The 24,587-nt window shown below is 41.5% G+C and overlaps 2 protein-coding genes across 2 annotated transcripts in view; both read left to right on the top strand.

Annotated features, from left to right (window-relative positions):
* Positions 1–103: 103 nt before the first annotated feature.
* On the top strand, positions 104–8,364 carry si:ch1073-59l16.1 (uncharacterized). The gene is made up of 9 exons (XM_056450411.1): positions 104–161; positions 2,113–2,412; positions 3,028–3,337; positions 3,497–3,603; positions 3,721–3,785; positions 3,973–4,044; positions 4,252–4,330; positions 4,415–4,473; positions 8,350–8,364. The coding sequence occupies exons 1-9, from the start codon at positions 104–106 to the stop codon at positions 8,362–8,364; spliced, it is 1,065 nt and encodes a 354-aa protein (XP_056306386.1).
* Positions 8,365–20,732: 12,368 nt separating this feature from the next.
* Positions 20,733–24,587, top strand: part of tgfbr1b (transforming growth factor, beta receptor 1 b) — a 34,687-nt gene continuing 30,832 nt past the window's right edge. Inside the window, exon 1 of the mRNA XM_056450586.1 lies at positions 20,733–20,951. Within this exon, the coding sequence (XP_056306561.1) occupies positions 20,849–20,951 (103 nt within the window). The 5' untranslated portion in view covers positions 20,733–20,848. The remainder of the gene's footprint in view (positions 20,952–24,587) is intronic.

Below are 24,587 nucleotides of genomic sequence, written 5' to 3'. Positions count from 1 at the left end.
CACACACACACACACACACACACACACATCAGTAATGCAAACACACACATCAGTCCTGCACTCCCAGACCATAGAAATGCACATTACATTACGTTACATTAGCATGAAGATGAAGATGAAGATGTGGGCTCTCCTGCTGCTGCTCCTCACACACACCTCAGGTAAAGCTAAAGCACATATTCAGAATTTACTCTTTATTTAGGGAAATAAAAGTCTAAACTGGCAGTAAAAACTAGTGTTACTCATTTAAGATAGAAATGGACATCTACACTTTAAAAAGCAATTAGCCGACTTAAACTGTGTGCATAATTCTGAAAAGCTAATGGGTTTACTGACGTTTTAGAGTCAAATCAGCTTGTGGCGTTTAAGAAAACAGGTTTACTGACCTTTTTAAAGTGAAGTAACTAATGGCTTTTTACAGTGTGCCTTTTTACATTCAAATAACCCACAATTAACAGCAAAAAGCCTAAATGACTACATTAATGCCCATCATTCTGTCAGGAGCACGTCCACTCTGGCTAGTTTTGAGAGGATGTTAATAACTCCTCATTAAGATTGCATCTGTAGATTCCTGATATTTCTAAAGTGTTTATGATTGTTCATCAGTGTTGAAGCCTTGTATTTTAGTGCATGTTTTATTCTCACTGTTGCTGTAGCGCATTGGGTTTTAGAAAAGTGAATTAAAAATGAAATATAGTATTATTATTATTACATTTTAGATTAAACGAAGGAATAAATGACAAAAACCTACATTGTTAAAGCCTTGAATTAGGGCTGCATAATATATAGTTTCAGCATTGATATCGCAGTCTTCATTCGCAGTAGGCGCATCACAGAATGTGCAATGTCGAGTCTGGATTATAATTGAATATTTGCATGTGTTTTTGATGCCTGTTATAGTATAATGATTTTAAAAACACTCCGGTATGAAGAATTGTACCATTTGTTACCTGAACTTTGATTGATTTTATTGAAGTATTTGTATTTTTATCATTGTTACTGTACTTGAATGCTGTTAGACTCGGGAAACACTTTATCTTGATTGTATTTATCGATTGTGATGCATGAAAATACACACAACACAAAAGTATAGGTTGTTTATTAGGTTGTATAGAACTGTAAGTAGTAAAAATGTTGAATCTGGATTATAATTGATCATTTTGCTAGTGTTTTCTGAGTTCTGTGACTGCCTGAGGGTTTTTAAAGCATTCTGGTGTAAGAAATTGTACCGTCTGTACCTTTGACAAATTAACAACGATTAGTTTTATTGAATTGTTTATAAAATGAAGACTAAACAGTATTATTTTACATTTGATTATTCAATTACTGAATGCTGAATACAGTTAGCCCTCTCAGAAAACATTAAACACTGTTTATTTGTTGTTTATTTTCTTTATTGAATGTATCTATGCTTGTTTGAGGCTCATTTGAGCTTGAAGATTATTGTTCTGCATATGCACTCCCCAACAGAATCATCCCAATCCATCTAAAATGATGAGTTCTTGCCAAATAGTTATTCAATTCCTCTAGTGAAATTCTCTACAAATCACAATATATAATTGCAGAATAAAAAAATCACAATGTTAGATGTTCCCAGTATTGTGCAGCGTTAGTTCCCAGTATTGTGCAGCGTTAGTTCCCAGTATTGTGCAGCATTAGTTCCCAGTATTGTGCAGCATTAGTTCCCAGTATTGTGCAGCATTAGTTCCCAGTATTGTGCAGCATTAGTTCCCAGTATTGTGCAGCGTTAGTTCCCAGTATTGTGCAGCATTAGTTCCCAGTATTGTGCAGCATTAGTTCCCAGTATTTTTAGTTTGCATGTTCTCCCCGTGTTGGCGTGGGTTTCCTCCGGGTGCTCCGGTTTCCCCCACAGTCCAAACACATGCGCTATAGGGGAATTAATCAACTAAATTGGTCGTAGTGTATGAGTGTGTGTGTGAATGAGTGTGTATGGGTGTTTCCCAGTACTGGGTTGCGGAGTCAAATAAGGTCCCTAAAGTAACATAATCATTAGAAATTAATTTAAATACAGTTTTAATTCTGTAATTAATTGCAACACATTTTCTTGTGTCTCTTCCTCAACACTGATTATACTTCTACTTTCCCCCACAGGAGCTGAAGACATCTCCACAGTCAGTAAAGTTAGCGTTGGCGAACATCAGAACATCACCATCCCGTGTGTGTACGCTAAGGAGTTGGTGGGATTCAGGAAGTACGTGTCTTCTGGAGACTTGTGGCTGTTCAGTGGGACTGTGTCCAGCAGACGTGTGTGTGTTGTGGAGCACAGAGAGCAGCATTTCTTCACACTGACCCTATCGGATGCTAGATCTGCAGACTCGGGGAGATACTGGTGCGCTGTGGAGAAATACGGGCCCGATCTGCACGCTGGATTCGACATCACTGTTACTGAAGGTACTCACAATCACCTTTAAACATCAGCTGTTATGCAGAAATCACTTCTGTAAGGGGTTAAACACAGTCAGCAGTGTGTGAGTGTCTCCAGCAGCCTCTAATGCTCAACATGAGCTAACTGTGTTCATTATAATCAGACTTGATGCTGAAACACTTTGATTGACATTCTCTCTTTATACGTGTCATCAGAGGGGGAAAGCCCCGCCCACTAGTGCCCATCATCTCTCCATCTCATTAGCATAAACAGCAGCCCTGAGTGAGAAGCAGCCGTTTGTCCATTAGCCATTAGAGTGTTTGAGCTGCTGAAGATAATGTCAGCATAGACTAAGAGGATTATAGATGTGGAGTTCTAGATGAACAGAGACAGGAGCGACATAGACTGACAGAAGACTGAACACACACACACACTGAAGCACACAGCACTGACAACACACACACTGCTGTTCTACATCTAAGCCTGATCAAAGCCTACAAGGGTCCGTTTCAGAGAGTTAACTGTGTTATTAAAGTGTTTCCTTCATGATCGCTGCCCTTTAAGACTGTTCTGTTCTACTGAAGGAAAGAAGTGTGTGTGTGTTCTGTGGTGTGTGTGTTCTGCGGTGTGTGTGTGTGTAGGCCCGTCAGCTCTGCATGTGTCCAGTCAGAGTGTGTCCGTGTCTGAAGGGTCCGACGTGACTCTTCTGTGCACCGGAGCTTCACACTGGTGCAGCGTTGGAGGATCCTGTGTGGAGAAACACAGAGGAACGCTGAATAAAGCAGACGTGACCCTCAGCAGAACAGCAGGAGTTCTGAACGTCACCATGAAGAGCCTGCAGACCACACACAGCGGCTGGTATTACTGCACAGACCAGAACACGCAGATACCGGTTCAGATCACAGTGAAGAAGAACGACCCAGCAGGAGAATACAACAACACTGAGCACAGGTCACACACACACACACACTGAGCACAGGTCACAAACACACACACACTGAGCACAGGTCACAGAGATGTGTGTGAGAGTTGATGTCAGCCCTGCAAACACTGATCTTTGCTTTTACTGTGGTAAACTCAGATGACTAAGATTATAACTCTCTCTTTCAGCTGGAGTGGAGAAGCGGTGGGCTCTTCTGCTGCTGTGTGTGTGTGTGTGGCTCTGCTGCTGCTGATCTGCGGAGTCTGTACACTGACCAGAGTCAGGAGACACACACGTGAGTCACGTACTGATGCACTGAGGACCACTAACGTCTTCTGGGGTACATACATGTGTGTGTGTGTGTGTGTGTGTGTGTGTGTGTGTGTGTGTGTGCGCATGTGTGCTTCTGCAGGACACACAGCTGACAGTGCAGATCCTCCTGAAGGCACACAGCAGATCCTCATCAGCAGTATTACAGTAATGACGCTCTGATAGTACAGTGATCATCATCTGCACATCACTGAGCAGCACTGTCATCATACACCACTCACTCATTCATTCATTCATTCATTCATTCAGTCATTCATTCAGTCATTCATTCATTCATTCATTCATTCATTCATTCATTCATTCATTCATTCATTCATTCATTTGATGTCTTTAGGAAAAAAGGACAAACAAAGCAGCTGAGTCTGACCTCTATGTGTGTATGTCTGGTGTTCATCTAAAGCAGCAGGTACGGTTTAATAATGTTGCAGCATTCATCTACATCTGCATCCATCATCTATTATATCACTGTATATGTATATATATATATATCACTGATTATAAGTCATGTCTGAAAACGATCAGGTACACCTGTGATGATCTGCTGTAGCTCTCACTGCTGATAATATTCTGATTATTGATAATTAGCTCACTCATTCATTTCATTTGTTTGTAGGAGAATGGGCACAACACTGAGGACACATCTGAAAACCTGTATGAGATCATGTCTGAAATAAAACAGAGCGATCAGGCAGGTAATGTTTCAGCTTTAACAAATAATGTAGTGAAATAATGTTGTTCCTGTTAGAACTGATGTGTTTAATCCAAATGTGTTCAAGGGGGAAAAGCAAAGAGTCAACATGAAACACCCATGACTGGGATTACACAAAACATTCAGGTACTTTTTACTGTGTGTGTGTGTGTGTGTGTGTGTGCACGTGTGTGTGTGTGTGCGTGCGTGTGTGTGTGCGTGTGTGTGTGTGTGTGCGTGTGTATGTGTGTGTTCATAGTTTATATATTACACTGTAAGTGTGAAGTTTATATATTATACCAGGGGTCACCAGTCTCGGTCCTGGAGGTTTGTAGTATACCTAGTAAGACCTTGATTAGCTTGTTCAGGTGTGTTTGATTAGGGTTGGAGCTAAAATCTGCAGGACACCGGCCCTCCAGGAACAAGTTTGGTGACCCCTGTATTACACTGTAAGCATTTCAGTCTTCCTCACAAATTAACTCATCATTGGAGTGATTGAACATAAAACTATTAAGTTATCCCCCAAATAACTCAAGACTTGAGTTGATTCAGCTCATTTTAAATAAGGAGTCTGAACAAACAGCAAAATCATTTTTGTTTTTATTAATTTTAATAGGCAAAAACAGGACAAATGAAGAGGTCATCAGTGGCTGAAGCATCCATGATACTCTCATGTACTGATTTAAATGTTGTATTAATTAAACTCCTATTTGTAATGTTATTTAGTCAGTTTGGGGCGACGCAGTGGCACAGTAGGTAGTGCTGTCGCCTCACAGCAAGAAGGTCGCTGGTTGAGCCTCGGCTGGGTCAGTTTGTGTTACTGTGTGGAGTTTTACCACTAAATTCATGGTTAAAGCAAGTGTACAAACCCAATATATATACAGCTGAAGTCAGAGTTATTAGCCCCCTGTTTATTTATTTTCCCCAATTTCTGTTTAACAGAAAGGATATTTTCTTCAGCACATTTCTGCACATGCAAGTGTTAATAACTCATCTCTATTAACTGATTTATTTTCTCGTTGTCATGCTGACAGCACATAATATTAGACTAGATATTCTTCAAGACACTAGTATTCAGCTTACAGTGACATTTAAAGGCTTCACTAGGGTAATTAGGGTAAAGTTAGGGTAATTAGGCAAGTCATTGTATAACAGTGGTTTATTCTGGAGTCAATCCAACACTAATATTGCTGAAGGGGGCTAATAATATTGAGCTTAAAATGAGTTTAAAACTATTAAAAACTGCTTTTATTCTAGCCGAAATAAAACTAATAAGACTTTCTCCATAAGAACAAATATTATCAGACAGACCTGCTCTGTTAAACATCATTTGGGGAATATTTAAAAAAGAAAAAAATTATTCAAAGGGGGACTAATAATTCTGACTTCAGCTGTATATACAGTATTTATATATATATATATGTGTGTGTGTGTTGTTATGCGTTGAGGAGATGCTGAAGACATGTACATTATAGAAATTACTTTTTTTTTAATAATAAAAACATTAAATATGCTTCAATTGTATTAGGGCTGCACGATATTGGTAAATCTGACATTGCCATGTCTTGTTTTACTGTGATATATATTGCAATATAATCTCACCAGATGATCTGAATTGCTTTTTGTAGATTTCAGTAAACTGGGATGATCAAGTGCTTTTCTGTGCAGTGGATCTGCATCAATTAGAACTAATTACAAGCAAAAATAAACAAATAAACAATGATTTCTGCTTTTCTGAGGAGTCTAACAGCATTCAAGAACAGAAATTGAACAATCAAATGTAAAATAACATGATCGTCACTGTATAAACCATTACAAATAATAATATTTAGCAATATCTCTTAATCTTTAATAAATAATCTAATCCTGTGATGTGGCTATTGCAGATACACACACTGTGATATTAATATCATATATCTTATGAGGAACATTGATCAGGCATTTAATATAAACGTGTTGTGTCTTTTTTATTTTAACTTGTTTTACTTGCATCCATACAGTGGTGAATGCCCTGTGCTCTACATGTGTGTTATCCAGACAGCGCTGTGTGTTCAATCCGTCTGTCTTTGACCTCATGAGGGTCTGCTGAAGTGGAAAAGCCGTGGGTGTGAAACTGCTCAATTCTCGTTTTTCAGAAAGCACTGGAAACGCACTGTAGAGTAAAAGGCATCAGTGTGTGTGTGTGTGTGTTAAAGTGCGCTCGCTCTCTTACAAAAAAGAAAAACACATCTGAACACAGAAGATGATATTGTGGAGATTTGCATTTGGTTTATTTACTCATTAAAGCAGTTGACCACTGAGCTGGACAACAAGACAGAAGGCAAAATAATAATACATGATGAAGACAAACCACTGCACTTTAAAAATAAATAACAGAGACCAAAGTCTTTATAATGAGCATTGAGTTATGTTGTTCATGCTGGCAAGATGCTTCGATACCTCAACTCCATAGCAACTAAACACACTAACCTAGCAACCATTTATCATCAGCTATATCTCCGCATCAGATCATCATAGAGGCGTGAGGATCGGCTCATTTGACATGCTCGAAATGCTTATGAAGTATTAAGATTTGATAAGAGATGTATTCTAGAGTTTTAAATAGGCTTTCTGGTCTGACTGATCAGCCCAAATCATGACAATAGTTTATCATTTTCATCAGCAGTAATCAATACATGTGAGATTCAGTCAATTCTGAGGTGTTCTGCTCTCCAATATGTCCGACTGATGATGTGTTATAGGTAAACATGCTCTGTTGTCAGCTCGGCATATGGTTTGTGTCTTATTTCTTGTCCAAATATCTAAAAACTCTTAAATCAAGAAGTATTTTCTAGACCAGCACAAGTATAGTGTTGTGTTCAGATATAATGAGTCAGAATGAAGTGAGTTTCTCCTTAAAGCAAGCAGAATAATCTGACAGTGGAGGAAGCAAAATAAACATATCAAAGCCAAAACTACATCGTTTCTTAGCCCACTGTCAGATGATTCTGCTTGTTTTAAGCAGAAACTCTCTTTATTTTGACTCATTATTTCTGAAACAGCACTATACTTTGTGCTTGTCTAGAAAATGCTGACTGATTTAAGAATTTTGAGATATTTGGACTCAAAACAAGAGACAAACTCTGAGTAGATAAAGCATTTTGTGAAGTATAAATACTCGGAGAGCTCTGGAAAACACTAAATCACAGCAGAAACAATAACAGAATTAGAATATTTGGGTAAAATATAAATGTCCTGCAGTTTTAGTCGAGGGAATGCATCACTGTGCTTCATCTGACCGAACAGTTGCTATAAAAAGAAGCAGTTTTGACATTCAGACCACAAATACTCTGACATTAGTGCGGGAGAGCGGGTCAGAAATAAAAGAGGAACTGGAGAAATGTGGACATTCAGTGCCAATAAACTTCACATGATGAGACAGAAATGGAGCCGCAGCGTCTGCTCTTCATCTTCATCTGCCTCAAACTCTCAGGTGAGAACAATTATTCATATTAATGTTCATCCAGAAGATTGCAGAAATACTAGTCAATGAAGGGTTCATCAGAGTGTTTTTGTTTGAGTTTTATCTAGCTGGTTTCTATTTGATTTGTAACCACAGTAGTTAAGGGTGATTGGGTGGCTCAGTGGTCGCTAGTTTGAGTCCCGGCTGGGTCAGTGTGTGTTTCTGTGTGGAGTTTGCATGTTCTCCCCTGTGTTGGCGTGGGTTTCCTCCAGGTGCTCCGGTTTCCCCCACAGTCCAAACATATATAAGTCCAAACTTATAACCCTTTTGCACTGTAATTGTTTACTCTGAATGTACTGTATGTGTAATAATACAATACATCAATAATATTTAGGCTGTTACACCTGTTAAAGGAATCTTTTCTAAAGCTTAATAGCATATACATCATGATAAAAGCATCAACAGTTAATTGCAGTCAGAACATTTGACACCATCAGAACCTTATTTTGATTACTAAATAAATGTAAACATGTTAGAGTGTTTGATTTCAGCATTTTTGATCTATATTGTCCTCCTTTCAGGTGGTCAAGACGTGATTTCAGTGAGCCGTGCGTCAGTTCAGCGTGGACGGTCCATTATTATTCCATGTCTGTATGCCCAGAAATATGAGCTAGCACACAAATACCTGAGTTATGGATACCTGGCGGCGTTGAGTAAATATGTGGAGTTCTCAGATCATCGCTATCAGCATAAATCAGTGTTGATCTCAGACGACCGCTCAGGCCACGTCTTCACGGTGCGCTTGGATGATGTGCAGCGCTCTGGACTGTACTGGTGCGGCTGTGCAGATTCCTGGAGCTCTGGACCCACATGCTCGCTTTTACCTGGAGGTCACAGCAGGTGAGAGTGTCTATGGAGGCAGGATTAAAGCTTCTGACTCTTCTAAAGCGTTAAACTACTATGGTATGTTGGCAGATGTTTAAGAATCGTGCTTGTTAATCTGAGAAACGATGCTAAAGTCAGTTATTCTGCTTTGTGCGTTCCCTGTCTGAATGTCTGTTTGTTTTGGTCTCTATAACCTGCCCACTGCAAACTCCACACAGAAACGCCAACTGGCCCAGCCGGAACTCAAACCAGCGACCTTCTTGCTGTGAGGCCACAGTGCTAACCACTGCGCCACCGTGCCACCCCATGTTTGTCTCTTCCTCCTAAATGCATCAACATTCTTTTGTCGTCTCCTCATACTTCAGTCTCTCATTAAATCTTCTGACCAATCAAATACTCTCTAGTATCAGACATGCCCCGCCCCCTCCTTCTCATTGGCTGTTCATTTGATGCGCTTGAGCTCGACCACTCTCACCGGCAGAGCTGATAGTTGTTGTGTTCCGCACAGGTCCTCCAGTTCTGTCTGTGATTGGTCAGCATGTGTCGGGCTCTGAGCAGGGCAGCGTCTCCATCAGCTGTGTTTACCGTGGTGAGGGCGCGGTCCGCTGGTGTAAACTGGGTGGTGTGTGCATTACTGCGGTGTCTGCGGTGTCTGCGGTGCTGGATGGAGCTTCAGTGGAGATCAGTGATGGAGTGGGGCTGGTGACGGTGGTCATGAGTGGGCTGCGGATGGAGAACTCGGGATGGTACAGCTGCTCCACCCCTAAGCTGCAGATGCCGGTGTACATAAGTGTAGAGCAGAGGATGGAGAACCAGAACAGCACCACTGGCCCGCGCAGGAGGTCACAGTCACTATTCTTATTTATATTTCTGCAGTAGAGGTCAGAATTATTATTATCTTATTATTATTATTATTATCTCTTTTCTTTCTCACTTATTCCCCAAATGATGTTCAGGAATTTCTCTCAGTATTTCCTCTAATATTTGTTCTTCTGGAGAAACTCTTAATTGGTTTATTTCAGCTAGAATAAAAGCAGTTCTTAATTGTTTTAAACTCATTTTAAGGTCAATATTATTAGCCCCCTTCAGCAATATTAGTGTTGGATTGTCTCCAGAATAAACCACTGTTATACAATGACTTGCCTAATTACCCTAACTTTACCCTAATTACCCTAGTGAAGCCTTTAAATGTCACTTTAAGCTGAATACTAGTGTCTTGAAGAATATCTAGTCTAATATTATGTGCTGTCATCATGATGAAGAGAAAAGACATCCGTTATTAGAAACATACACACTCTTAATTAAACAGAAATATACAGGAGGGCTAATAACTCTGACTTCATCTGTATACAACACAGGAATGTACACATCAGGAGTGTGCACTGGGCTACATTTATAAGAACTGAAAAATATCTGTCTGGGGGTACATAATAGCTGTGTTTTGTGTGTAAAACGAATGCTACGGGGCAGTACCGCTGATCACTTCCACATCTACCTTCACCGGCCAGTTTATTAGGTACACCTGTCCAACTGCTCATCAGCACACTCTAATCAGCCAATCACATGGCAGCAGCTCACTGCATTTCGCCATGTAGACATGGTCAAGAGGATCTGCTGCAGGTCAAAGCGAGCATCAGAATGGGGAAGAAAGGGGATTTAAGTGACGCTGAACGTGGCATGGTTGTTGGTGCCAGACGGGCTGCTCTGAGTATTTCTGCTGACACATTCAGATGCTCGGCTCAGAATTTGACCTCAACAACATGAAAGCATGGATCCATCCTGCCTTGTATCAGCGGTTCAGGCTGGTGGTGGTGGTGTAATGGTGTGGGGGAGATTTTCTTTGGGTCCATTAGTACCAATTGAGCATGGTGTCAACACCACAGCCTACCTGAGTATTGTTCTGACCATGTCCATCCCTTTATGAGCACAGTGTCTCCATCTTCTGATGGCTACTTCCAGCAGGATAACGCACCATGTCATAAAGCACCAATCATCTCAGACTGGTTTCTTGAACATGACAATGAGTTCACTGTACTCAAATGGCCTCCACAGTCACCAGAGCTCAATCCAATAGAGCACCTTTGGGATGTGGTGGAACGGGAGATTGGCATCATGGATGTGCAGCCGACAAATCTGCAGCAACTGTGTGATGCTATCATGTCAATATGGAGCAAAATCTCTGAGGAATATTTCCAGTAGCTTGTTGAATCTCTGACATGGAGGATTAAGACAGTTCTGAAGGTGAAAGAGGGTCCAACTCGGTACTAGCTAGTAAGGTGTACCTAGTGAAGTGTATGGCTAAGTGCCCCTGTAACATATTTGAGGCTGTCAGAAGTGTCCACTGTGGATTTGTGAAACAGAAAGCTCTAAGTCACAGCGCTGGGTACATATTGTTCAGTTCTCAAAGCTGCAGCCCTGGGCACATCTCTCCAGTGGGTCTGGGTTGTGTGTGCTGTAAGGCTTGTTGTCCATGATGTTTCTTCATTATGTAGTCGTGGTGAACTTTAGAATATTTCTGGATATGAATCTGCCAGTAGGTCATCTGTCTTCTGTTGTCTTGTGATGCTGCTGTGTGCTGTACGGAGGTGATCTGTTCACTGCTTCCCTCCATCTGGGCTCTTTCAGGACGCTGGCTTTACTTCTGCTGTCTGTGGGTCTGGAGACGCTGCTGATGCTCATCATCTACTGCACACACACACTGATCAACTACTGCAAACACAGTCAGTGCTGTCATTCAGAGCTCTGTGTGTGTGTGTGTGCGTGTGTGTATGTGTGTGTGTGTGTGTGTGTGTGTGTGTGTGTGTGTGTGTGTGCGCGCGCGTGTGTGTGTGTGTGTGTGCGCGCGCGTGTGTGTGTGTGTGTGTGTGTGTGTGTGTGTGTGTGTGTGTGTGTGTGTGCGCGTGTGTGTGTGTGTATGTGTAATATGTATTTGTGTGTGTGTGTGTGTGCCTATGTGTAATATGTATTTGTGTGTGTTTGTGTATTAGTTTGTTTGTGTGTGTGTAACTGTAGTGTTTGCTCAGGACTCTTTAATGTGTGTAAATGCACGCTTGTGTTTGTGTGTGTGTGTATATATGTGTGTGTGTGTAACTGTAGTGTTTCCTCAGGACTCTTCAGATGTGATTCTCCCGCTGATGACAGTCAGTATGTGACGATGCGCAGCACACACTCACGGCCGGTGAGTTCACACACACACACACACACACACACATTTCATCATTTCACTATCGTCATCATTCTGCAGAATCACTGCATTCAGAGAACATGACCGTGTGTGTGTGCGTGCGTGCGTGCGTGTGTGCGTGTGTGTGTGTTTTCAGGCTCCTGTTAGCTCTGCTGCTGCTGTAGAGGACTATGAGACTATGGCGGAACTCAACACACACACGCAGGTACAGCACACTGCGCTAAAACACTGACAGTGTGTGTGTGTGCCTTGTATGAGTTATGTTGTGGTGTGTATGCGTGTGTGTGTGTGTTTGTGTGTGTGTGTGTGTGTGTGAGAGAGAGTATGAATGAGAGGTTGAGTGAGTGAGTGAGTGTGTGTGTGTGTGTGTGTGTGTGTGTGTGTGTACGTGTACGTGTGTGTGTGTGTGTGTGTGCGTGTGTGTGTGCACACGAGCATGTGTGTGTTGCAGTCAGTCTGATGGTGATCTGTGATCTGTGTGGTCTCCTCCATCAGTGTGGACAGGATGATGATGATGATGATGATGATGATGATGATGATGATGATGATGTGGACAGCACAGAGACTGTACTGCCTGTACTGTAAACACTCTCTCTTCCTCATATTCCTCCAGCTTCACATCACACACACCTCTCTCTTCCTTCAGCTGTCTGAATCCCAGGTAATACAGGGTGACTCAGGGTTTGATCAGAGCCTCTTCTCTTCATTTCGGCAGTGATGCTGATGCTGAGCTGCTGGAATATCTCTGTGGACACTCAGGTGTCGTGTACACTTCAGGTTTCACTCATTTGACATTCACATCTGTTCTAGCGCTAGACATGACTGTACTGCCGTGTTGATGAGGTGTTTACTGTATATACTGTACAAACACACCTTAAATAGATCTGTTATATTACCTGGATATGAACATTGATCATCCCCAGTCTGAAGCTGCTCCTGCTTGTGTTGATGTGCAGTGGTCTGTGTCACAGATCATGTGTGTAACAGGAGGAAAATCAGTCATTGCAGAGATCGTGACTGAGATCTGAAGCCCAGTGTGTCTCACTCACTCTGCATCATAATTCAGCATCAAGATGGGTTATTCTGTGGTTATCAGAGCGGATTAAATCAGGAACGTGGAGGATTTCGTGAGGTCTCTGATGATTTAGTTCACACTTCAGGGGTTTTCTTAATATTATAAAAGCTGATTATCAACTGTGATTGATATTAATAACATGTGATTGATATTAATAACCTAATAACATATCCTCTACAGTAACATTGCTCTCGGGTTTACTGCAGTATTTATGCATACGTGTGTGTGTGTCTGTGTGTGTTTGTTTGTGTGTGTGCGTGTGTGCGTGTGTGTGCGTGTGTGTGTGTGTGTGTGTGTGTGTGTGCGTGTGTGTGTGTTTTCTGATGGATTCAGATTATGAGCTCAGCCTAATGATTATTAATATATGAAGATTAATATATTAGACAAGACTAATCTGCCTTTTCACTCATAAACATCTGTATCTTTACACCAGAGGATTGTGTTTAGACTTGGCTTTTTATTATTGTTTATTATTGTTTGTTGATTGTTTATCATCAGCCCTGGTGATCTCAAACTGCTGCAAAAATAATATATCAGAGCTCAGATATATATGTCTGTATGTTTACAGCAGAAGATTGTGTGTACACATTGGGTTATAACAGGTAATATTGTCCGTCTCTGTAACTCATATTCAGGATAAACAGAGTGAATAAAGGCAGTCAGAAAGAGACACTGACGGATATACCGGTGTGTGTTTATTGAGGATCTGCTGAGGAGATGTGAATGTGTGTGTGTGTGTTTGTAAATCTGTGTGTGTGTGAAAGTGTGTGTGTGTTTGTGTTAGTTGATGTCATTTCAGGTTGGTTCCTCCAGAGGGCGCTGCAGACATTCATCATCAGATCACGCTGTCGGTTCTGCAGTTGCAGGTACATTTTCAAAGTAAATCTTGTATTATATTTCACAAATAAAACCTTTAATGATTAGTTTTCAATAATAAAACACATGAAATCACATCTGTATCTGTAAAAGTAATGTTTGTGTGTGTATTTAGAGACATTTAGTCTTAAAAATAGAAACTTCAAGACTCCACTGTACATATTGTGACTGCCTCTGCCTCAGACAGTTATCTTCAGTTATCCTCCGATGTTGAAGGCTAATTTAGTCTCTTTTTTTCTTAATAGATGTTTTACACAAGTGTTAATTTGACTGAAGCATTAGCATGATTCAGCTCTTGTCTGTATTAGTAATTACAGCTGTAAAGCTTTATTGTGTGTCTGTGTTCTGCTCAGCTCTGTTCCAGTGTGCAGTTGTTGATTGTAAGGGTGACAGTAGTGTGCTGTAACTGTAATACAGCTGTACAAAGCGTCCGGTGGAGCTGATCATATCACTGTATTTCATCATCAGATTGTTGTAGTATTGTGCAGCCTAGTGCAGGAGCGCTGGTGTGTGTTCTGATAGTGTGTGTGTGTGAGAGTCAGGTGTGTGTGTGTGTGTCCTGCAGGTGTCTGTCGGGTCATGATGAGCATCTGCTTTTATTCCAGTGAGACACACAGCTCTTTCTCACCCGCCTCCTCTGTTTCATCTCTCCTTTCTTTTATTTTCTATGAGCGATGCCCACCCCTCTCTCTCTCTCTCTCTCTCTCTCTCTCTCTCTCTCTCTCTCTCTCTCTCTCTCTCTCTCTCTCTCAAGTCAATTCAGTAGATGCTTTATTGGCATGACTAATGTTACAGATTGCCAAAGCATTTAAAGAGTTTACATAAAGGAACATACATTTATAATAAAGACAGTACACACAGTAGATAATAGTGTTAAAAATGGTGGCTTGGGGAAATCTAAACTTTCCGGCAGACTGTGACTTAAATCACAGTAATCTGCCAATCACTGATGACCTTTTAACTAGCCACACCTTAGCAACCACTTACGCCACCCTAGCAGCTGTCCCATAGACTTCCATTGTAAAGAAACTGCTATTGACTTTACATTGAACATGCTAACAAACCAATCTATGCTAGAAACATACTATCGACATACTAATCATACTAGCAAACATGCTCATTCATACTAAAGTCATGCTAATGGCATGCTAGTTTATACTAAAAAAAGCTAGTGACGCGCTAATTCATACTAAAACAATGTGTGCTAATTCATGCTAGAAACATGGTAATTTATGTTAGCAATTGCCTAGCAACCACTCGGAACACCTTAGCAACCACCTTGAACATCCTAGCAATCGCCTAGCAACTACCTAGAACACCTTAGCAATTGTCTGGCAATGCCTTAGCAATGACTTAGAACACACTAGGAGCCACCTAGCAACGACTTAGTAGCCACTCAGAACACTCCAGCAACGCCTTGCAACCACTCAGAACACCTTAGCAACCACTCAAAACATCATAGCAACTGCCTAGCAACACCTTATCAACCACTCAGAAGACCTTAGCCCTGGCCTAGCAAACACTCAAAACACCCTAGAAACCACCTACCAACACCTTAGCAACGACCTACAGCCGATCAGAAGATCTTAGCAATGCCTAGATTATGTGTTTGATTTGGGTCAGTATATTGAGAGCTGTATTATTCAGAGCGGTGAAGCGGGTACAGATATACACTGTCTGCTTTGTAGACCTGTAGCTGTAGGTCTGCTTTCAGAGCGCTTTAAAGCGTTTTCTTCTTCCCGTCAGACGTGCGTGGCCCTAAGAGAGCACGCTTTAGAGAGACTTTAATTACGCTAATTAAAGATAAGCGCGGTGTGACCTTCAGCTAGCGGAGAGCAGTGTTTCTGCAGACACCAGGAGACATGCTGAGTGATGGAGCTCCACACCTCCTCATTCACAAATAACACACACTCACTGCATCTCAGACAACAGACACACACACACAACACACACACAACAGCCGTCAGAGACACCGGATAATAATACCTCTAACATCACTTCTGTAAGGGGTTAAACACAGTCAGCAGTGTGTGTGCATCTCTAATGCTCAACATGAGCTAACTGTGTTCATTATAATCAGACTTGATGCAGAAACACTTTGATTGACATTCTCCCTTTGTACGTGTCATCAGAGGGGGAAAGCCCCGCCCACTAGTGCCCATCATCTCTCCATCTCATTAGCATAAACAGCAGCCCTGAGTGAGAAGCAGCCGTCTGTCCATTAGCCATTAGAGTGTTTGAGCTGCTGAAGATAATGTCAGCATAGACTAAGAGGAATAATCCTGCACTCACTGAAAGAGCATCATGCTGACAAAATCAAGCTTATTTAATTTACTCCATAATGCATTCCCCTTAGCAACCACATAGAACAACCCTAGCAACCACTGTTGTATCTCAAAGCATTGAGGAAGCGCTCCTCTTCAGATCTGATGTCAGTGAATGCTGGACAAATGCTGTTTGACAATCAAAGAGACTCTCGATCTCATCATCATTCATTCATTTCCCCTCGACTGAGTCCCTTTATTCATCAGGGGTCTCCACAGTGGATTGAACCGCCAACTATTCCAGCATATGTTTTACACAGCAGATGCCCTTCCAGCTGCAACCCAGTACTGGGAAACACCCATACACACTCATACACTACGGTCAGTTTAGTTTATCAATGTTGTGTTTGGACTGTGGGGGAAACCGGAGCCGCCGGAGGAAACCCACGCCAACACGGGGAGAACATGCAAACTCCACACAGAAACACACACTGACTCAGCTGGGGCTCGAACCAGTGACCTTCTTGCTGTGAGGCCACAGTGCTAACCACTGAGCCACCGTGACGCAACTTACAATTAGAGTAACTTATATTAAGCAGCAGCTGTTGGACATCAGGCAGAGACTGTAGACTGTGAGTGTGTGAGTCTCAGCTTCATAACTACCACACTCCACCTCCTCTATTTGCTCAATATAAGGCTGTGGTCTTCTGAGATGTGCTGTTGAAGGAGGACTCTGTGGACCACACTGTTCCCTTAACTGAAGGATTTTTTGTTGCCCTACTTCTGGTTAACCCCATTACTGTTTAATAGATGGAGAGCGTTGTTTTAGGAGGAGAACTGTTGCGGCGTAAATTAATGAGCAGTTTTGTCTGTAAATGAGGAGCGCCAGCAGACGGTGTGTGTGTCTGAAGGTTAAAGAGCGCACCCATCTGTGCCAGAACCAGGCCAGCTAATAATACACACATCTGATGCTCAACAACAGCTACACAACTCATCTAGAGATGAGTGCGGTGAGTTTTACCATGCTTTAACTACATCAGGCCCAGAATACAGATGACTTTGATTGCAGATAATGTAATAATTGCATCATGTGATGCAGACTAGTCTTGAAGGACATGCTCACGTCACCCTGTGTATTCACAAACCTTTAAGCAGCTCAATTTCATTACAAGGAATCTTGTATGGAGTTGATTTTGTGCCACAAATATGACGTGTGCGCGTGAACAAACGTGTGTTCAACAGATCATGTTTAGAGCACACAAAAGGGCTTGTTGACTCTGTTTTGAGGTTCAAAACTGTCCAGAAATGATGCAGAACTGAATAAATGTAGAATAAATATAATTAAGAGAAGGGAACTCTACACTCCCTGACAAGAGTCTTGTCCTCGATTTCAGCTGTAAGAGCAGCAGATAATAACTGGACTTCTATTTGAGCGTGTGTAAAAGTGTCAGAAGGTGGATTTCTCTGCTGAATCATCTGTTGATCTGCATCAATCATCACCAATACTGCAGAAGACCTACTGGAACCCACATGGAGCCAAGATTCTTACAGAAATCAGTCAAGTTTGGTGAAGGAGGAATCATGGTTTGGGGTTCATTCAGTATGGGGGCGTGTGAGAGAGTGGACGATCAACATCAACAGCCTGAGGTATCAAGACATTTGTGCTGCCCATTACATTACAAACCACAGGAGAGGGACAATTCTCCAGCAGGATAGCGCTCCTTCTCATACTTCAGCCTCCACATCAAAGCTCCTGAAAGCAGAGAAGGTCAAGCTGCTCCAGGATTTGCCAGCCCAGTCACCAGATATCAACATTATTGAGCACGTCTGGGGTAAGATGAAGGAGGAGGCGTTGAAGATGAACACAAAGACTCTTGATGAACTCTGGGAGTCCTGCAAGAAGGCTTTCTTCACCATTCCAGATGACTTTATTAATCAGTGATTTGAGTCATGTCAGAGATGTATGGATGCAGTCCTCCAAGCTCATGATGGAGTCAGACACAATATTCATTCTGTTTCCACTGCAGCATGAGCACATATTCTATACTGGACATTATTGAAGGTTCAGTGAGCAGACTTTAGTCTAAGCAGAGTCAGACCTTACTGTCCTAATCAAATCAGTCAACATCAAGACATGATCAGATTATATTGTGCTCAGATAAGCCTCATCTAGAGGCCTTTACCTTTCATATAACACACTTCTGATACCAAATCATCAACTAGAAGTCCAGTTATTATATGTGTTCCTAAAACTTGGACAGGAAACAAGACTACTGTCAGGCAGTGTAATAATAATAAATGACTGAAAACACTAACAGTGAGTGAAATATTCAGTTATTAAAGTCTAAATATGGTCCGTGATTAACATAACCAGTGGTCGATATTTGATCTTTAATATTAATATTTGACCCACAGTGTCTTATATTCCTCTTCAGAGCTCATCTGTCATGCAAGACATGTTGTGATTGGTTTTCAAGCCAGCCAATCAGAATTTAGCAACCATCTGAGCCTGGGATATATGCAAATGCACAAACACAAAGCTTTTTTATTCAGTTAAATCATTAAAAATTAAATTAGTCAATAATATTTGTAGAAATAATTCAAAATAAATGACAAGAGCACTCAACAAACCCTGCTTTACTGTTAAGATGTAAAGATGTAAGGTAAACGCTGACTGATCAGAGTAATTATCAGTGTTTATAATGATGTGATTGATGATTATTGATTATTAGCTGTGTGCTGCTGTGACTGCTCATTTCTGCTGCTTGAGTTCCTCTAAAGCAGATCCACTTCCTGTAGTTTAGTGCATGTGATAAACTCATGAGCTCAGTGTGTGTGTGTGTGTGTGTGTGTGCGTGTGTGTGTGTGTGTGTGTGTGTGATACTGATCTGACATGACTGTTTATCAGGTCTGAGCGTGCAGTGTTCCTGCTGACCGCACACACACACACACACACATTCATTCTCTCGCTCTCAGACACACACACACACACAGGCAAACACACACACGTGGCTGATGTCCAGATGGCACACAGCGGGTGGAGGATGTCATTCAGACCCAGCACAACTCCACAAAATGGGCCTGCAATCTAACATGAGCAGGCGTCTTCTCTCTCTCTCTCTCTCTGTGTGTGTGTGTGTGTGTGTGTGTGTGTGTGTGTTTGTGTGTGTGTGTGCGTGTGTGTGTGTGTGTGTGTGTAAGGAATCGGAGGTGTTTAATGAGTGTGATGGAGCTGGACAGCCTGAACCCACATTAACAATAGACTTCATCAGACTGTGCTGAAGATGAAGGGGGTTGAGGGGGAGTCAGAGGTCAGACCTGCACCCCCTCAGATGAATATATATATGCAGAGAGAGACAGAGAGAGAGAGACGGTGGAGGAGACACAAAGGCTGTGTTCACACTGCTGAGATGTTAGACTTCATTTCAGAAGGAAGCTGTTGGTCTGGAGACGTCTGCTCTCCTTCATCTCCACTGATATCTAGAGGCTGATTCTGCTGCTCCACACTGATGTCTGCTCATTCTTCTTCATGAACACTTGATTGTAGAGCGAGCAGTTCGACCGTTTTCTGTCTATTATGGGTCAGTTGGTGTTTCTGTGTAGAGTTTGCATGTTCTCCCCGTGTTGGTGTGGGTTTCCTCCAGGTGCTCTGGTTTCCCCCACAGTCCAAACACATGCGCTATAGGGGAACTGATCAACTAAACTGACCATAGTGTATGAGTGTGTATGGGTGTTTCCCAGTACTGGGTTGCAGCTTGAAGGGCATCCACTGTGTAAAACATATGCTGGAATAGTTGGTGGTTCATTCCACTGTGGCGACCTCTGATTAATAAAGGCACTAAGCTGAAGGAAGATGAATGAATGAATGTTTTTATTATTCCTTGTCAGTTCTCCTGTAGGAACACCGGCTCTATGAAACTAAACACACATAGACTGATGGAGGGGTTTACGGGTGGATGGGCTGGTAGATGGATGGATAGTTGGATTTAAGGACAGACAGATGGACAGGTGGATAGACATACGGATGGATGGAAGGATGAATGGATGGATGGACAGATGGATTTATGGACAGACAAATGGGTAGATAGATAGGTAGACAGACATATGGACGGATGGCAGGATGAATGGATGGATGGGTAGATTAATTAGTGAATGGATAGATGGATGGACGGACAGACAGAAGGATGGATTGATGGGTGGATTGGATAGACAGATAGACAGTTTTGTGTGTCAGTGTTTTTCTTCAGTGTTAATGGATGATGGATCAGTGGATGTTCAGCTGGATGGATGGATTGACGGACAGACAGATGGATTGATCGATGGATGGATGGATGGACAGACGGGCAGAGATAGATAGATAGATAGATAGATAGATAGATAGATAGATAGATAGATAGATAGATAGATAGATAGATGAATGTATGAAAGGATAGATATCAGGGGTCGGACAGAAGGATGGATGGATGGGTAGATATGATAGACAGACAGTTTTGTTGGTCAGTGTTGTTGAGGCTATTCTTCATCAGTCATCAGCTGTTGTTGTTCTTCATCAACAGTTTTTGCTTTTATCATCATCATCATCATCAGAGCAGCGGCGCGCGCGTTCTTATGCAATGCGCGCGTCCAACTGAGAGCGGGAATGTGGGCGTGTCTCCGTCGCGCCGTCAGCCAATCAGCAGCCGCGAGTCTGTGAGTGTTTTGTGTGCCGCTTTCAGTCCTCCAGCAGCAGCTTCAGTCTCTACAACTGGAGTCCAGCAGGAGAATAGAAGAGGAGCGGGATTATCTCCAGGAGGAGGATGAAGATGACGATGATGATGATGAAGATGATGATGGAGGTAGTGCCGTGTAGACTCGTGTTTCTCGCCGTGTTCTTTGGAGCCCGGGTCCAGCAAACTGAAGGTAAACCCGCGGTGTTTAATGCTGTGCTCGGCCCGTCTGAGGTGCTCTTTGTTTGCAAGCATTGCAGCCCCAAAGTGTGTGTATACGTGTGAGTGTGTGTGTGTGTTTCTTCAAAGATGGCGCAGGTCAGAGAGGGAGAGACCCACAATAATAAGACAGAAAAGCAGAAATCGAGCGCTTATTTATTTATTCAGAGTGAGGAGAAAAGCGGAGCAAACACACCTGATTGCGTTCATAACCGATTCGGAGCAGAGACTCGATTCACACAGACAGACTGAGATGGGGATACGTGTCTGATTAAATCTACAGTCTGAGTGTTTATATCGCTAACGTTATCAGTGTTTGCGATCTTACACACACACACACACACACACACAAACACACACACACACACACGGTTCCTCCACAGATTAAACTCTTCTCGATCAAGTGTTCGACTGTCATAAATCAGTTTATTGTCTACGGTGGCGTAAAAGCGTACTATTGTTGAGTCTGATACTCTGCCAGCTCATAAATCAACATCATTTACCCAATAATAATGTTGTTTCGAGAGTTTGAGCTCAGTTTGAACAATAGAGAAAACTTCAAATCCGCCATATACGGTGTTCTTTACACATTCAGCTAGCTGGACCGGCTAACGCTGCGGTAACTGCGCTGATAACGGTCTTAAACTCCGCTTTATCTGCTCAGCAAGAGCTGTAAATAGTTGGCATTTATTTTAGAATATAAGTTCAATATTTTTTTCAGTGTTTGGTTTTGTTTATAACTTTTTAAAATAGTGTTTTGTCAGCTCGATTGACTTTTCTAAACGGTTAGCTGTTAGCTATTTGGCTAACTTAAGTTACTCTCCACTCAGTTCTTTAACGTTAGTTGGGTAATAAGCAGAAATAACTCAGTTGTTGACTTGTTTAGTGTTTGTGTTTCTGCTGTTGTGTATATATAAGCTACAGATGTAGTTTCAGTAATGTTGATGGTTTCTGTGCTGCTGTTTATAACTGTCTGTTTATTACTCCGTTATTAAGCCGCTGTTCATCATTATATTAGTCAGTCATATAAACACAAGATGATGTCAGATGGTGATGTATAGACTCAAAACTGTGGGCTGTAGACTGTGTCAGACATAACTGTGCTGTCTAACTAAAGATGTGTGTGACAGGAGAAACACAATAGAGCTGCTCTTGTAATTACTCTGTACTCATCTAAGAAATGAACTCAAGTATTTACCAAAGTTCCTCTAGAGAGATTGTTCATCCTACAAATGTAGTTGTTGTTCTCATTTCTTCATATTCCTCTTGTTCCAAACCTGTTTGAGTTTCTTTATTCTGAACACAAAGGATCATATACTGAGGAATGCTGGACAAAAACAGATGTTGACTTCTGTTTTCTGTCAGTGGCTCTTTTATTTCAGCATATCTTCAGAACATCATGTTTTATGTTCAGCAAAAGAAAGAAACTAGTAAAGGATCAGGACGTTTTCATTTCTGAGTGATTTATTTTTTAAAGATTATAATAAGCACACAGTGTGAACACATGAAAACAGGGCTGTGTACCAGAAATGAACATTTACTCGCTAGTTACTCTCACTCAAGTGCTCCAAAACTTCTGTTGAAGCCTAAAGAAGATATTTTGAAGAAAGCTCAAATTCTGTAATCATCGACTTCTTAATAGTATTTATTTTAAGATAAGTAAATGGTTACAGGTTTTCAGCATTCTTCAAAATATCTTCTTTTGTGTTCAGCAAGTAAAGGGTGAGTAAATGACGACAGAAAATCTCTCTTAACATGTCTGCAGTGTAGTGCACTGTTATTTATTTATTATTCTGATATATTATGTTCTGTTTGAGGCAGAGGAGCTCAGGGTTTGTGGATGCTCTTCTGCTTGAATGTGTTTTGTCACTCTACATCTGCAGATGGAAGTGACTGCAGGTTTGATCTTGTCACTCTGGATTGAATAATAATAATTCCTCTCCTCTGTCTGTCTGTGTGGCGGGTGGGTGAGTGGATGGGGGGACACACTCTTATTGTGGTGTTTGTTTATTAGCAGGTGTCGTGTTTGATCTGGTTCACCTTCACTCAATCTGAAATGGCTGCTTTATGGGCATTGTGTGAGTCACGTGTGTGTCATGGTGAGATATTCATAACCAGACCAGTGTCAATGAACCAATTCAATAATGTCACTATACATGTGTGACCTCTGAAGGACTCTGAATGATCAAGCTTTGTCAGTGTTTGAGGCGTAATGTTCTGTAACACAATGTTTCCCAACCCTGTTCCTGGAGGCACACCAACAGTGCATGTTTTGGATGTCTCCTTCATCTGACCCATTAACTTCAGGTTTTGGAGTCTCTTCTAATGTTCTAATTAGTTGTTTCAGGTGTGTTTGATAAGGGAGAGGATGAAAATGTGGACTGTTGGCGTGCCTTCAGGAACAGGGTTGGGAAACTGCATTAGAAGAGACTCCAAAACCTGAAGTTAATGGTTTAGATGAGGGAGACATCCAAAACATGAACTGTTGGTGTACCTCCAGGAACAGGGTTGGGAAACACTGCTGTAACACACACACACACACACACACACACATAAATCAAGGATTACCTTATCTATGATGATTGTCAGAATGGTAACTACAGTATATTAGCACACCAATAGGTTCTGTTTTTATATTGTATGTCTGTATTGATATCTGAGGATGATGATTACTGTATTAATTACATTATTATTCTCCACACTGTGAGAATAATGCTTTTTTAATGCATTTTTGACATCGTCCTTCACTTTAAATGCTGGAGATTTCTGAGTATGATGGATTGTGATCGGTTATGTGTGTTATTATTGTTCATCAGATAGAAAATGTTATTATTTTGCAGTATTATTACGATATTATATCAGTGTGGAGTTCAGAATTCTCACAGAATTAAAATAATTATTAATAACAACACCTTATTAAATGGCTTATTTATTTATGCAGATGTTTAATTTGGGAGCACTGTTTCCTCACAGCAAGAAGCCACTTGGCATTTCTGTGTGGAGTTTGCTGAATTGATCAACTAAACTGGCCAGAGTGTGTGTGTGTGTGAGTGTGAGTGTGTGTGTGTGTGTGTGTGTGTGTGTGTGTGTGTGTGTGAATGAGTGTGTATGGGTTTCCTGGTACTGGGTTGCGGCTAGAATGGCATTCGCTGCGTATGACACATGCTGGAATAGTTGACTGTTCATTCCTCCGTGGAGACCCCTGATTAATAAGTGAAGGAGATTGAATGATTAATTTGGCTCTTCTGTTTATTTGCGGTGGTGAGTTGCACTATGGGATGTTGACTCTCCTTCGCTGACTTTTGAGGATGCAGAGTGACTATTGCTAAAGTTTTAGTGGTTTTGAAGCATTATATTGTATAATAAGTGATATACTGAGATAAGTTAAGTCTGTAAATGAACAGTATAATTACTGTCAATGTATTAGCAGGTTGTAGTATTAAATACAGCTCAAACACTGGACTGAAGCTATAAAGTGAGTTGAGTAAAGCCTCATCATATGTGATATTTGCAGGTGCTTTAACATGACTGTAGTTTGTCTGTGTCTGCTGCTCCAGCTGAACACACATGCTGGAGATTCACAGAGACAGCTTTATAGACTGATGCACTC

This window comes from Danio aesculapii, chromosome 24 (genome assembly GCF_903798145.1).
Source record: "Danio aesculapii chromosome 24, fDanAes4.1, whole genome shotgun sequence".
NCBI classification, from domain to species: Eukaryota; Metazoa; Chordata; class Actinopteri; order Cypriniformes; family Danionidae; genus Danio; species Danio aesculapii.
The sequence above is the reverse complement of the archived record's forward strand: the minus strand, read 5'-3'. Positions and strand labels throughout refer to the sequence as shown.